At 39.9% G+C, this 15,842-nt stretch overlaps 1 protein-coding gene across 7 annotated transcripts in view; it reads left to right on the forward strand.

The window, feature by feature from the left end:
• The first annotated feature begins 2,059 nt into the window (after positions 1–2,059).
• The window catches only part of LOC309595506 (uncharacterized protein), a 39,996-nt gene continuing 26,213 nt past the window's right edge, over positions 2,060–15,842 (forward strand). For 3 of the 7 annotated variants that reach the window (XM_082322550.1, XM_082322552.1, XM_082322553.1), the window contains exons 1-4: positions 2,060–2,177; positions 2,494–2,639; positions 3,569–3,637; positions 9,880–9,913. In XM_082322550.1, coding sequence (XP_082178676.1) covers positions 2,511–2,639; positions 3,569–3,637; positions 9,880–9,913 — 232 coding nt within the window. In that variant the 5' untranslated portion in view covers positions 2,060–2,177; positions 2,494–2,510. Of the gene's footprint in view, positions 2,178–2,493; positions 2,640–3,568; positions 3,638–9,879; positions 9,914–15,842 lie in introns of those variants that run through there. The other 4 variants (XM_082322554.1, XM_082322551.1, XM_082322556.1 and 1 more) reach the window with 4 other exon arrangements.

The following is a 15,842-nucleotide window of genomic DNA, read 5'->3' on the forward strand; positions in this document are numbered from 1 at the left end:
TTTTGGACTGTATATATCCTTCCTTTGTTCATTTAAAATGTGAGATGAGGAGAGGCAAGCATCAACTGTTGTGTGTTTTTTTTTTTTTTAATTTGTCTTTCTAAGAAAGAACTTCAAAGAGGCAAAAGTTATCTCAGTTCTCAGTAACAGTATTCAGTTTTCTTTCGACTCTTGTCGTAGCCAAAAAGATTCTTCCCCTACATGATCAATAACCTTCCCTCTTCTGAAAGGGTCCTTTCTCACACCCCTACCCCCCCTACACAGCTTCTTAATGAAACCAAAGAACACTTTCTTCCTTGAAGGCAGTTGTGTCCATCAAAAAAACTTCCTTTTTCTTCCTCTAGCTTTTCTACCGTTGTGATTTCATGGGATGGTGCATTGTGGCCTCCACCTTTTCTGTTTTCTGCGTCTGTAGCTTTATTTCCACTTCAGGCATACTTCCAAAGTTTTGCCAAAAGAACAGTGGTAGGCAGAAGTGCAATCCCCCGTTTCCCCCCTTACCTCCTTAATAAGACAGAGGTACTCACTAATTATAGCTGTACTCCTAAAACGGAAAAAAGGTCACTTTGCTGGTGAAACGTCATCCTCTCGTCAGGAGGCTGTACTGCCAAGAAACTCTGAACTACCACCAGCAGTTTCGTACTGCAAGTGTATGTACCACCAAATCCTTTTGTGTTTAGACCTGGTCTCTCTCAAAAAATCAAGGAACTAATTTTCTCCTTTTTTGCTTCTCTCATTTTTTTCTACACGTGTTTATTCTTTCACTGTGCAACTGCACTTTTAATATGTAATTTTTTTTTTAAAAAAGAAGGGTATGGAAGCATTACACAACATGTACAGTGCAGTGTTTTCAATTAGCGTATTTTAGGTTTCACAAAGAATTACCAAGCGTTTTAATGTGACTCCATGTAAAGGCCTCTGACTGTTACAGAAATGCCCATGAAAAATACTAGTACAAATAATGCCATTCATCTTGAAAAGGGGTATAATCCACCATCAAATTCTGCTAATAATCCTGTATTCAAAGTGCCATTCCTGTTCCTCCTGAAGAAACACAGTGGAGGACAAGATTAAAAAAAAGGCGCGTGGAGATCTACCAACAGTTTTGGCCTAACTGGTATTGCATGATTCCCCAAATTAAGGGCACATTTCTGGAGAGACCACCATAACCACCCGAGCATTATTGGAAAACATACCGGTTTGTGCATATAACGCATGCATTTAGGCACGTGATTCGGGCAGGCGTGCTGGCTGCTTCGACAGCTGAAGTCTTCAGGCAGGCCAGCGGCGGGCAGGGACGGCTCCAGCCCCAACGGCCGCCCCGGGGAAGTCAACCCAGCAACTCCTGCGAAAGCAAAACCAGTGAACGAAAATCCCTCTGGTAACATGTAACCTGACCAGTATCGACTATGCTGCTTCGTATACAAGTATAATAGATGTCAAGATAGATCACTAGTGGGCTAATTAAAAACAGGCAGTAAAACATGGATTTGATATTTTGGAATTTTGTTAAACCCGGTGCACTTTTCTGTTATTTTTTGTACTGTTTTCTCAGTCTGCTTTTAGAAGGAACTTCCAAGTGTATTTCTTAAATTATATTTTACATTTATTACCAGTCAGAAGTGTAAAGTTAAGACATTTTAAAATAAATATTTGCATTTAAATTAAAACCCTCGCCGAGTGTGTCTCCTGCCCCTCCTCCAAGGCCCGGAGGTTGCCAGCCCAACGGCCGGCCGCGGACTGCCGGTGGCACGGCGGGGCTGGGAGCGACGCGACCGTTACTTTCCGTTATTCCGCTTGCGCTGGCCCCCTCCGGCCCGCCAGGGGTCGCCAGGAAGCCGCCGGGGAGGGCTCAGGCTCCCGGCCGCGCGAGGCGGCGCTGGCTCCCCATTGGTGGAGGCGAGTGGCTTGTTGCCTATTGGCTGCCGGCCTATTAGCGGGGGCGTGGCGTTGGGGGTGCTCTGGCTGGTGTCTCCTCGTCGCTGTGGAGCAGCGGAAGTGACGAGCGGCGGGGGCTCGAGCTCCCGGATGCCGCTGGGCGCGCGCGCTGTGCGGGGTTGCTGTCGGTACCGGCCCGCCGAGGGAGGCGGTGGCGGCGGCGGCGGCGGCGGCGCCGGGCCCGGGCGCCCCGCTGAAGCAGGCGCCGGGGGTGGGCAGCGGGTGAGAGCGGCGCTGAGGTACCGCCGTGTCTTCAGCGGCTGGCGGGGGCGGTGGGAGCGGCGGGGGTGTGCGCGGCCGGAGAGCGGTGCGCCCTGGGGGCCGGCTTCTCTGTGAAACCTCTCCAGAAGGACGGACGGGGAGGGTACCCTTACCGGAAGGCTTAAGGCTGTAAAGGTGTCCTAGCGATAAAAAATGTGTTTTCATCTAGAAATGCAATGAAACAAAATAATCGACTAATTCATCCGGCTAACGCTTCCCTCCCGCCCCCAGCTGTTTGCTGAAAAGTACCGTATAAGCAAGAGTTGGATTGATTTTTTTTTTCATTGTGTGCAGTGAACCGGTTTTGCAGGATGAACACTGTGACCGAAGAAGTTAAGCCAGAAGATGGCAAACCGGAATCTGAAAAAAAAATATTTTATTGTGAAGTGAGTGCGTTTCTTGATGGCTTTTCAGACTATCTGCTAAAATGCAGGCCTAAGGTATTAAAGACCGTGCTCTTAGAAATGCAGACCTAACCTAGATGTAGCGTGGCAAACTTGTAAGTGAGAGAAGCTGTTAATGTGGAGAATAACGTGGTCAGTCCCTGGAAGAGCTACTTGTCCTAGGATTCAGTGAATTCAGTTTGTTCTTGAGCAGTCACAGGTGCAATATAATGGTCCTTAATTGTAGCCTTTCAGATCTCCGTTAAGCATTTCTCGTAGGCGACTGCAAAGGGTCATTTATGTGTAAAGGCTGCAACTCTGGGTTGGAATGTGTTAAATTTGTTCATCGTATATTGTTCTAGCAGTGAATTTTTTTCCGGTGCATTAAACTTCTGGGACAGTACATCAAGAGAATAGACAATATTAGCATATGTTAATCATTGCTTTTTTTTAGCTAAAGATAGTAAGAAATAATTGTAGATCTGTATTGTCTTCCATTAATTATTGTAATGGTATATGTGCGTATGTGGATCTTAATGAAATGCAGATGTCTTCCTCCGTTGTTTTTCTGATGCCTTTGATGTGACAATGAATGGAGTTGCAGTTATTCTAGGGCATAATTTTGTCTCTGTTCCTTTCTAGTCACTGTATGATCATCCCTTTTTGTTGGCTTTCCAGCCTGGAGAAGTTTAGAAAACTAAGAATACAGAAGTGGTGGTAGGAGGGAAGGGAGAGGCTCTTAAGAGTTGTTCCACCCAGTATGTTTAAACATGTATTTAAGTATCATTTAAACAGGTTTGCACACTATTTCTGATCACTTTAGGGGCATGCTGCTCTCCTAAATGTCATGTAAATTGTACTCTTTAAGCCGAAGAAGACCTTGAGAATTATGCTGTAGAAACGAATGTAATTCCAGTTCTTGTAACTCGCCAACTACAGAATATCCATAGCATAACTGAAGATGTGCTTTCAATTTATCTTTTTAGGTTTGTAAAGTTCCGTGTATGAGTTCTATAAGTCTTCAGTCACACTATCGTGGTGCAAAGCATAGAAAGGTAACCCTTTTCCATATTAAGTGTATATGCATATTTAATCATAAACCTGGCATTCTTGTAAAATTCCATAATTTATTTCACATGGCTTCAAGTGCTTATCTAACTCATTGGTAGATCTATAACAGTAATTTACTTGAAAAATACCAAGAAAAAGATGAGGTGGGAATCTCACAATGCTGTTTTCAACCCTACCTAAAGGTACATGTGTGTTAGTTGTGAAATTAACATTTGAATTACACGGAAGTCAGAGATGGTGAAATAATGCAAACATCTGTTTTGGATAGAGTTGGTAAAAGTACTGCTCTGTTTTCCAAGTCTATATAACTCACCTGTACTTTGAATAAAACAAGCTTACTTGTTACTTTGATAGTAACATCGATTCGGATTTCCTGTGGGAGTTACATAGGCTTAACTACCAAGTCCTGTGGTTCTGTTTGTTTGAAGCATCTCAAAAGCAACTTCCTGGTTTACTGCCTTTGCTTTTTTTGTGCTTACATTATTAGGCAGCGTTCTGTGAGGCTGTACTGAGAGACGAGGCTTTTATAAACGTTTGACTGAACTTTTGACTGTTGATTAGCTGATGATTATCTTCTGTTTTAAATTCCACATTTTCAGTTTATAAAATTGAGGCCTACTCAGTTGTCCGTACTTCCCTCTGTTACTTACAGTTGCTGTCATCAGATTGTATTGTGGCACTGAAGTGCCTGCTCTAATGTTTCCTTAATGGCATTTTATTCTTCTAGAACACTAAAGACTAACTGTGGTGCTGTCTTTCTCAAGTGTTTGTGCTCCTTTTCTTTCAGTTGTAGATGAGGGGCATCTCCCCACCTCCTGGTTTCCAGACAGGTTAATAGTATTTTGTTACTTATTTTCTGATCGCTAATAGTGTTTACTTTTGAGTCAGTGGCTCCACTTTCTCCAAACACTTTTTTCCCCCAGGATTCAGTCGTCTTGTTCCCTGTTGATCCAATAGAAGTGTACAGTACTGTAGTATTTTTCATGTCCTGCCAAATGTTCTTGCTGATGCAAGAAGTTCTTTTGGTTTTGTGGTTATTTCTTTTTATATCCTAGCTAACCTTCATAGCAATCCAATTATTGCTGTTTCTCCCTTTTAAAGTGTAAAGACTGGTATCTTAGAACATTTTTCTTAGAAAAATATCTTAGAACAAATTTTCTTAGAAAATGTGTGTAGTTTTCCTTCTGTTTCGCTCTTGGAATTCAGTGTATGCTAGGCTACGTCCGTCAAACTTTATTGAGTTTATGAAGGACTGCAAACTGATAGTGAAGAAGAATCAGGTAGGCTGGATGCTTGTTAGATGTTAAATGTTGATGCTGGTGTGTGGAGTCCTGGCAAGTCATGTGACTGCATTTCTGTAGGAATAACTCTCCAAGATTGCATCATCATGGTCTTCAATTACCTCTAATTCCTCTCTTTAAATTATGAAATCTGTTATATGTTTTGGCAGAGGAAGATCAGAATTGAGTTATCACAAGAAATTTTTGTGTCACCAAGTTTGAAGTAACCATAAAAGTTTATGAGCTTATGTGAGCTTATGTTCCTTTTTGATACAGGCTAGCTGTTGCTAGTGAGTAGCTCTTAGTTTGTTCCTTACTAGAGGAATTCCTGTTCAAAATAGTATCAAAGGATGTCCTGGCAGCAGAACAAAATGAAGAGGAGGTGGTAGTTCTTTACTTAAATCGCAACACTGGCCAACCTACCAGCCATTTTTTGATGACTTTAGCCAGATGACTTCTTTTTTTTTCTTTCAGCTACCAATTTGTCTTTAAAATGGCATTGGTAAAGATACTTTGTGCTTGCCCTTCACCAGAGGAAGTTTCAAAAACACAAGAAATAACCCTTCATCAGGAGACGGACAGTTGCTGGGAAAATTCCAAGAAACAAATGTAAACGCTTGCTACGTGTGTGAAATGGTTCTCATTTCACTGGTGTACATTTCCCAACAGCTATTCAAAGTAAAACATGTTATTTTGAGTAGCTGTACTAGTAAAGCTTGACTGTCTGACAGATTTGTAGGAATACATCAGTTGACTTTGTGTACGTGCTCATTGTACTTTTTTGGTCACCTGGGTAGTTTGATTATTCTGGATTTTGGATAGGTACATAAGGTATTTATCTAGATTACTTCTGCATACCTCTGTTTCACCTTTACACGTTGATGGGTTTGCTCACCCGTATGTCAGTACCGTTGACTCCTAAACAATAGCATCAGAATGCATAATTTGCAAAAGGCCACTTCCCAAACATCTAAGCATACTTCTTAGATAAATTGTATTGAATGCAATTGCTTCCATGAAATTAGTAGGACTTTTATTAATAACCTATGTATAACCAAAGAATTAAGACATTGCGGGGGAGGGGGGAGTCTAATGTGCTATACTTCTCGGACTCCAGGGATATTGCTTTTGATGAGTTAGAGATTTTTAGGGTGTTTTTCCCATAGTGATTCTCAGTCTGGGTATTTGAACTGACAGTGTCTAAATCATTTGCTGCTGAAGGGAAGAATGTAAATATCTGTCTCTTCATGGCAGCTTAGGCAGGCTGCCCAGATTTGTTATAAATTGGACAGAAGTTTTACTTTTACCCAGAATGTCTTGTTACTTCTCAAACTAAAAGAGAATAAGCCTATACCTAAAGCCTCATGGAATTCCTTTGACTGTGTTAGAGGCTAATAATTTGGTGCATTAAGCTGAGTCTACGTACTTACAAGAAAGTGAGTCCTGAGCTGTTTCATGTGTATTTTTATTTGTATATTTGCAGGCTTAATGCTCTGTAACCCACTGTATTGATGTGTGATAGATTTCAAGGGATAGAAATAGACTGGATGACATATTGTGTCATAAAATAGAAGTAATTACAAAATATTTCAAGCAAATTATTAGTGCAATGACTTTCTTCCTAGTTTGTTACTAGATTAGGTTTTGTTTATTTGAAGCCTTTTCCATTTGCACTTTGGAAAAAAATATTCACATAAATTTCAAACAAGGTTCCGAGTAGTTGCTCTAGTCAAATAACAGATGATCAGTTATCTAATAAGATAAAATTGTTGCCACTTGCATTCTATGATATATGAAACGTAAACATAGAAATTCTCAAGTCTTTGAATGCTTAATTTACAAAATACCAGGTAATATTTTAATTCTATATAGTGTACCTCTTTAGAGTTCATTTAGTTTCTGTCCCTGAGAGTTGATTCTTTGTTGTGCCAAGATTTTGTATTTCTTGCTGACTTCAGTGTTCATGCTATGATGCTTTCTGTGTCCTTCAACTGGAGCTTGAGTAATAAGCAGAATACACATGTAATTTTTTTTCTAGTGTTGATAGTTCGTGGGGCCAAACCCCTGTAAAAAGTACTGATGGACAAAAGATTGTGGGGTCGGGATGACCACAGTACAAGGCTGTGTATATCTTGTGCATAGAGTGCCTTACGGCCTTTGTATAGTTGCATACTGACGGATTTTGTGGTTTTGTTGCTGAATAGGTATTGATGCAGAGGGGGGGGTGGAAAATGACTTAGGCAAAATAGCATTCATACATGTCCATGTAGTTCTTAGCTCTTTGGAAATTGGAACTGGCTTGTATTATATACTTTGAAAACCAGATGAATGTTACTTCTGGCCATTATGGTAAAATGGTTAGAAAAGAATGTTTATATAAGTTTACTAATGCTTTTCATTGAACCAAGTCTGCAAGAGCAATGAGGGGATATAATGCATGAAAGGTGTTTTGTTTTGGGTGGGGTTTTTTTTGACAGCTGACTAAAAAGCTAGGCCCTTTTGAGGGAGCAGTCCCTAGATAAAGTTTACCTGCTATGCAAATACCTGGAGTATGATGGCATGTGATATATTTTATTCTGGTTTTGCAAATACGCATTAGCTTTACTGCTCAGTTTGCTAGAGAAGAAATCCTAGAGTGGAATGTCTTTTTTTCCGTGTGTTTTGAACAGCCCTTTGCAGGTATGGCACCAGCAGAAGAGTGTTGCCTCCTCTGTGAGCTGTGTCTGGAGCACAGATGAGGGCCGTTCTGATTCTATCAAGGATTCAAGGTTCCTTGCCTGCCCTTCGTATCTGGGGAGAGATAGGGTAGAAATGCGTACTGCATTCCAAAAGGAGAGGAATCTGCATTCAGAACTCTGCAACCTCATTAGAAACAAGGAATGTTCAGATCTCCGAAGAGAGTTATTAGTTTTTTTGTCTTCACCATTTCAGTGTTCTCATTTCTGCTATACCTCTTGCCTCTGGTTGTCATGCATCAGAACCTGTGGTTGAAAATACCTGATGTACAGGCAACTTTTCTGTCCTTTTGTATGGCATTAAAATCAACTGTGCTGGAAAAACCTTTTAATTGGACGTTTTTGTGTTGATACTTGGAATGTTAACGTAGCTAGGTTTCAGTTACGGGAAAACTGCCTTGCTGTTGTATGGTTTGTTTGGTCTCAAGAAGTACGCTGTTATGTTCTGCAGCTTATCTTCGTGATCAGAGGCTTAAACTGTAGGGCTTTTCTTTTGCAAAAAAACTTGATTTGCTTAGCATAAGTTTGAAGAGTTAAAATAAATAGAATTTCTGTGTATGGGCTGCTAACACCTAGCTGATATGATTTCAAGAGTGTATATATTCAGGAACACCTAAATTATGTTTACATAATACTTAACTATGCATGTGAAACTGTTTTGTTAGATAACCTGTGAACTGGAATTGTGTGGAAAACTAACTTATGCAGTAGCTCTTACAGATTACCGTGTGTGTGTGGGAGGTTTGAACTGTAAAAAACAGCAGTTTTTGAGTTTTGGCTTCTCAAAGTTAGACACTTTGTTAAAAGTTACCCTAACTTTTCATAGTCTTAGCTCAAAAACAGCTGTTGCAACTTGCTTGCAACACATGACCCAGGACAGAGAATATGTTTCTTACCTAATGTGTGAGAATCTTCATTCCTGATGTAGTTTTGGGGTTTTGCTTCTTTTATTTTTTTTTTTTAAAAAAAGAAGCCTCAAGAAGGGGTCACAATTAAAATGGACCCGCTAGCTTCAGTTGTGGAACTCCACTTCTAATATTAACAAAAGCAGTAATCCAAGGTAATCCAAGTGCAATCAAAGTCAAAGCTGATTGTCTGAAAATGGTCAGGAAGAAACCTCTGAGCAGCAGCTCACAGTTGCTGATGTTTTCTATGCTTGTCTGAAAAGTTAGGTATTAGCAGCTGTTTGTTGTAAAACTCTGTAGAATGACAAGTAACAAAAACACTTGCAGCAGCCTAACTACAAGAGAGACTGTGCCTGTATTCTAAGCTTATGAAATCCTGCTGAGCTCATACACCACCACCCACTATCTGTGGCGATACTGGGACTTAGGTAACTTCCTTTTTTATAACTGCCATGAAAGAACAGCTATTTGGCTTCTTAAACAATTAACTATTGTGTCAGTCTTGCTTCCTACTGAATTGTCACATTGACGTGCAACATCTCTTCCATGCCACTGAATACTGAAAATATAGCACTCAGCTCCATGGACTGCTCTGGGCAGACAGCTGCTTTCCTGGTAGAATGATCATGCTTATTGTTTCATTAGTGCAAATGGCAAGTTTGTGTTTATTTGCTGAAAAGTTCTCAAAATGAGTCAAGATCATTTTAGCCATGTTCTGAAATGGAAATTTAAGTTCCTCTTTTCCTTAGATTCTGCCAAAAAACAATCTGTTCTGGATTCAGCTGATGAAAACCACTTTTCCTGTTCTTCATGATATGAATGTACTGTCAGGAGATTTGGCTAGCCTTAAGGTTTAGCCAAATCCACTCAAAGTGGTGGCGGAGCTGCTTTTTGTTAGTTTGTTTTTCCTTTTGGGGCGAGTTTTCTTTTTCTTTTTTTTTTTCTTGGAAATACAATTTTTTGAAAACTGAGGAGCTGTAATCATGCAGAACTCAAGGTTTTATCTGGCATCCTTGAGATGTTGTGTTTCAAGCCATAATCGTATCTTAAAACTTCATTAATAACAGGGCTTTCTTGAAATTAACCTTGTGTTAACTGTAAGTATACTTTTGTCAGTACTTCCAGCTTTTGCAGAAAATCATAAAGGCTCCAATTTTTCCTACTTGATAATGGAAACTTTGGCCTGTAGTGTAATTCATCTGCAAAGGCTTCTCGGGAAGTACAGGGTTTTTCCTTCAACTGGTGCAGCACATTAATTTCTTTTTCTTATTTTATTTTGGGATGACTTGCATCTTCATAATTAAAGAAAGAGAAAGCCCTGAGACCCAAGACTGTCTATTGTAAGTATAACACTTTTTTCTTTCCAGCCTCCTAGGGTAGATATTGCTTGGGGATTTTAATGTTTGTTGCTTTTCTAGTAGTTCAGGTATTTGCATTTTCCAGATTTATGTGTCTATAACTGTGTTTCTCTTTATATGCTGAACATTCTTCCAAGATTTCTATCTAGTGAACTGCTGAGCAAAGAAATATTTTAGAGCATGAAACCTTAATTATGCCTTTCCATATCTAAATATTTGTGTATCTATCTAGTAGAGGGATGGATAGTCAGTATTTTAGTTTCTTACCTTCCCAGGCTAAGCAATCTCACTTGTCTGTCAGCTTTATGCACTCCTAAGCTTCAGGCAGTATGCTAAGAAGCTAAATCAGCAGGCTAACAGAGCACTGTTGCAGATGCAGCCCTACCAGTGCTGGAGTTGCCTAGCTGCATCACAGGAATGTTCTGCCTCTCTTTATTGTAGTGGACTTGGAGTAGCAAAGACCTGTTCAAGGTAAACTCAGTTGATGGGCTGTCTTTTCCCCCAGAAACTGAGAATGTGAATCCAGACTGTCATATGTCAATGAAAATTAAGAGTTGTGGTGAAAGGTTGAAAACATGGAATATAACTAGCTCACAGTGGAAATGGAAATCCTGTTGTAAAGGCATTGCTGATGATATACAAGATTTTTAAAGTACAGGAAGCAGACAACATTGGCAGATATGGGAATACTGATAAAAACTGAGGAGAAGATTAAAAACCAAAATGGCTGTACAGTCAGTCATCACAAGAAATAAGCCTTTCACTTCTACTTTATCTTCTTAGCCTGTTCTCTTAAGAAACAAGGCTTACCTTCTGGCTTTGTCATCTGTTCCTCAGTATCTTTTGAACCTCTCAGCCTTTTTGAACCAAGTTGATCAAGGGTTCCTGAAAATACACATCTGCACAGAGGAGAGTGATGGTGTCAGTCCTCTACTGAGGGAAATGCTGCAGGCTGAGCTCACCACTTGCTGGACCCTGACGAACCAACACAAGAGAGGGATTTAGAAGAGCACTGGTCAGAGTCTATTTTCTAAGAGACTGGGCTTCACTGGCTGCTCTCGTGGTTTGGTGTTGACAAGAGAATATCAATGCAAGACGTATCATTCAAGTGTGTGAACAATTATGAGACACTTTGCCTCAGCAGACATGAGTACTGCGTGCAGATCTTGTTTTTTTAGAAATATTGGTAATGAAACTCCTTGACAGGATTTCTGGAAAAGTTCTGAAAACATAGAGGTCTCCTAAAAATCCAATGGATTTGAGCAGTCCAAAATTGTATTTATACCTCAGCAACAACAACAGATTTGTTTGGCTATGGGCTAGTGTTTTTAGTGGAAAGCAGTTTATAGAGATTTCTTTGTATTTCTCATCAGAAATGGTCGTTAAAAGTAATGCTCACTAACTGAAGAGGTTCTTGCTTCAAGACTGTAAAGTCTTGTTTTGGAGGAGTAATGTAAAGGATGCATGGAACAGAAAGCAAGATTGAATAAGAGGACAGAAGGTGTGGCAGCAAGACTGTAAAAAGAGTGATGGAATACAGGAGCCTGTTGCAAAGACCTACACCTTTAGAAAACTACTGCTTAACGTACTACAAGCTCAGTGTTCTGTGGAAAATTCAGGTTAAGAACTTATGCTCGTTAGAAACACCACATCTCCAGAAATGTCATAGGTTAGAATCTTTCAGCTGTGATCTATCTTACAGAATGAGAAGAGTTAAAATATCTGATTATTAAAGTGAAGAATCTAGACATGAAACTTTGGTAAACAAGTTAGAGCTAACTTCTGGAGGAGTCCCAGCATCACAGGGTGCCGCATGTCAGAAGCATTGCAAGATGTGCTTTAATCCAGAAAGCTCTGTGCCTCAGTAATCATTTTGAAGCAATCAACATCTTTTACTTCTAATATGAAAAGATTATTCATACTGTTGATGTCTCCTTTATTCTACTTTATCCATATTGAATTCTACTTCACTGAAGATCCAGACATAGGAGGCCAATTTGCAAGCCACTGTTAGGGTTTATTTGTCCACAAGAGGCTGAAATTTGGCCTGATGAAGTTTGTTTATATGTTTTAGTTTTGTGGGGTTTTTTTTACAGGTAGAAGAGCTTTCCACCTGAGTAACTTTTCAAAGACGGCAACTCAGATTTCATTTTGGGGACTGCAATGCAGAATTATATATTCAATATATATGCAGAACTTCTCAAAACTCTCCCATGGATGTATTACCAGTTACACAAATAACTCTCCCTCAAGAGATCCAGGAAATTCATTGTATTCTGTCACGGAGATACAAGAATAAATTCTGAATTTGCTTGGCCTTTGTTTTTTCATTTTAAATAGTAGGTGTGTTTTTTCTACAGTTTGCAGACCTGTATAGTAAGCATGAACAAAAATTAAACTGCATTTTTTGGAGTTAAGTAGTGAAGTCTTGTGAATGAGCATGGAAAGTATGGATATTCCTACATTAAGTGCACTATGTAAAGTATGAGTCTGGTATTATTTCAGGATATAAATTAATGAGATGCTCCTGTTATTGCTGCTGGATCTGCAATCTTGCTCTAATGTTCATGTTATCAAATACTCCAGTGAAAGTGAAGTGTGGCAGCATGTTCACAGAGCTGGAGTTCAAAGAGCCAGGAACAAAATTGTATGGATGTTCTCAAAGTGAAGGATGAGTTTTCTTGGAAATCACTTGGGACAAAACCTAACAACTATCTGAAATATACACTGTCTAAAGAAGAACAGGTATTTCAGAAGATGAGGTTTGACATTTAAGTGTTTTACACCAACATCTGCAATTTCTTCCTTGCTGTAGAATTAAAAAAAAAAGTTCCATTGTCAGTAGGGAGAACACCACCAATGCTGCTGCCATCTGTAAACCAAAATTAAAAAAGAGATTATTTGGATTCTGAGTGTTTTCAGATGGGACGTGCCATGTACAGTATCGTCTCTGAACTCATTAAAAGTAACTGTTCATACTCCAGGAGTAATGAGCAAGAGTAACCTGACTGTTTAACTGTACAATCTTGTTGACTTTGAAGTCAGTTAAGTCAGGAAATGCATCTGTTTCCAGATGATTGTGTTTGGAGGAGTACCACTTTCTGTAAGTTATTTTTGTGGTAATGACAGAACTGGATATCTGGGGTGGGTTTTTTTGCCTGCTCTCCAACAGGTCAGAGGAGAGCAGCTTAATGGAAGATGTGGGAAGAGAAGATGCTGATGTTCTAGGACTTTACTAAGAGAATTAAATCAAAGCTCAGTTAAGTATATAAATTTCAGTCGTGTGGTTTCTTTGTACAATGATATAATTGGACAGATGGAAAACTTTCAGCTCTGGTTGAGGCAGTTGCACATATGTGTTCAGGGATAAGGAGGGGAGGAGACTGAACATTGCTTTGTTTCCTGGGAACTTTTGGCCAAAGCAGACAGAAGTTTGGAAGACTTTTTGCTTTGAGCAAGAGGCATTAGATGTTGGGGGAATGCCAATGTACATGTTAGGCAAATGTTCACTGGGCAATAGCAAAATCCAGTGGTTTACCACTACAACAAGGCAGCTCAGGTAGGAGGCATAGTATAGAGTATGAGCCCTATTAAAGACATTTCTGGGCTGCCTAGCTTTATTGGTGAAATTAATTTGGCACAAAGAAGAGTGGATTAATGGATTTTTTTTTGCACAGCCTGTGGAATTTTTCTTGTCTAACAGGAAGATGCAGAGTTAGCTTGCAGTACTTCTCTTATTACGATACAAATGAAAAGTATTGAAAAGTGTAATAAAGGATGTTGAGGATCTAGCAACCTGCGTCTACATTCTTCAACTTAAAACCTTTAAGTAGCACCACGAGTAAAGCAAGCTTCGTTATGGTCATTCTGTAAAGCATGGAGTCAAGGGGAGGAATCAGATCTGAAGATCAGCTGCATTTATTTAACAGCAATGACTACAAGTTCTTCCTCCAGTGAAAGCACAAATGTCATGTATTCTGCCTTGAGTTCACCAACAACAACCTTATCAGTACCCTGATCAGTATTTCATCTTTATTATGTAAGATAAATTTATTTATTTTAACATGTCACTCTGTGTCTGTCAAGCATTGATTAGTATGCATAAGGTTTTGGGGTGTAAAACTACTGCTACATTTTCAAAGAAAGGAAACCTGGAAGTTCCTTTCTGAGTTACTAGACTAGAAGGGAAAATGTTTCCGAAACCATAATAATAGAAGCACTAAGATCGAATGCTACTCCACCTCCCTTACCACCTCTCTCTTAGGAAGTTCCCCCATACAATGGAATATAGAGTCTTTGTGCACTCCACCTCATGTATTCAAAAGTGAATCTGCGGTGCTGAGTCCAGTACCTCTTTGTTGCTGCTGAGTAACTGAATTGACAATGTCTGAAACTGTCCTTAAGTTTTGAAATGTAGTAGTTTTATTTCTGGCAGTCATTAGGAGTGTGTGCACATTACAGATCCACGTATAGATGTAAAAGGTGGAGAACAAAGAAACACATTCAGCACTGTGTCCTTGAATATTGAAAGGAAAGGGATTTTTTTGTTCATAAAGATAACTAGTATCTGGAAAATACCCCTTACTAAATAAAATCGTTAGTTGGAAGGGATTTCCTGAGACAGATTAGGTGATTTCTTAACTTCCTGATTGACGCAGCACTACTGCCAATGCTGGATCATCACTTGCTTACTGAAGCCTTGGACATCTCCAAGGGCAGAGTGTGTTTAATCAGTCCGCAGTTGCTCACCTGTCTTAAAGAGGAATTTTATCCTAACATCTAATCTGTGCCTCCTAAGCAACTATTTCTGGCTGCTACTTATTATGCTGTTGTCACATCCCCAGAGGGTTTGGCTCGTCTTTGTAGCTGCTGTTCAGGTATCCATGCTATTAGATCTCCTCTTAGCCTCCACTTTACCAGACTAAACCAGTCCAGCTCCCAAACCTGTTCTCGGTTATTTGCCTGTTCAAGTTATTTGCCCTGGGTTGTTGGTCGTGGTAGCCCTTCTGCTGGACCCTCTGTGGTTTCTCCACATCCCACTTGAACTGGAGAAGGATGGAACTAGACAGCCTTACAAGTCCCAAATAATGGACGATAAGATATTCTGAAGTATGCTGCTTGGGCAGTATCTCAGTATGGGGTTTACCTAGTTTATGGGAGACAGGCTTTTAGCCAATATTCAGCTTAGCATTCATCATAACTCTGAGGTTCTTCTTGACAGTGCAGCTGCTCAGTGAGCCAGATCCCAGCCTGTGCTCGTGAATGGGATTATTTCAGCTGCAGAACTCTACACTTCTTACTGTGTTTCTTAAGGTTTCTTTAAGCCTTAGTGTTCCCAAAGTCCTGCTCAACTGAAGCTGTGACATTGGTTGTATCCCCTAAATTACTATTGTCTGTGAATTTGCTGAGGGTGTTCTATGCATCCTCAACCAGGTTATTAACGATGATGTTAATCGTTGTGGGCCCAGGAATCAGTCTTTGGGGTACTCTGCTGCTTACTGAACACCAAGAGGGCGGGCTGTTGATCGTTGCCCTTTGAGCATGGCAGTCCAGCTGATTTTCAGCTCATTAGTCAGTTTGGTATGCTTTAAGGGAAAATACTGTTGTGTTTTCATTTTGAGATGCTTAAGAAATATAACTTACATTATTGATAGCATTACAAAGCCATGTGGCTAGTAAATGTGAATTAAATGTTAGCCTGGAGACGTGCTGTCGCTGAATGGAAGAGTGTCTTCAAGATCATAATTGCTTTTGCTAAACTTTTGCAGGCAGCAATGATAGTATTTGCTAAATGCCTCCTTTTTTTAAAAAAAAAAAAAAAAAAAAGTAAACAAACTAACTCAAAACCTCAAACTGCTACCTTTGGTGATAGTAGCAGCTACAGCTTGATTTTTAACTTGACCGTATTTAT

Source organism: Platalea leucorodia (assembly GCF_965183815.1).
Source record: "Platalea leucorodia genome assembly, chromosome: 1".
NCBI lineage: Eukaryota > Metazoa > Chordata > Aves > Pelecaniformes > Threskiornithidae > Platalea > Platalea leucorodia.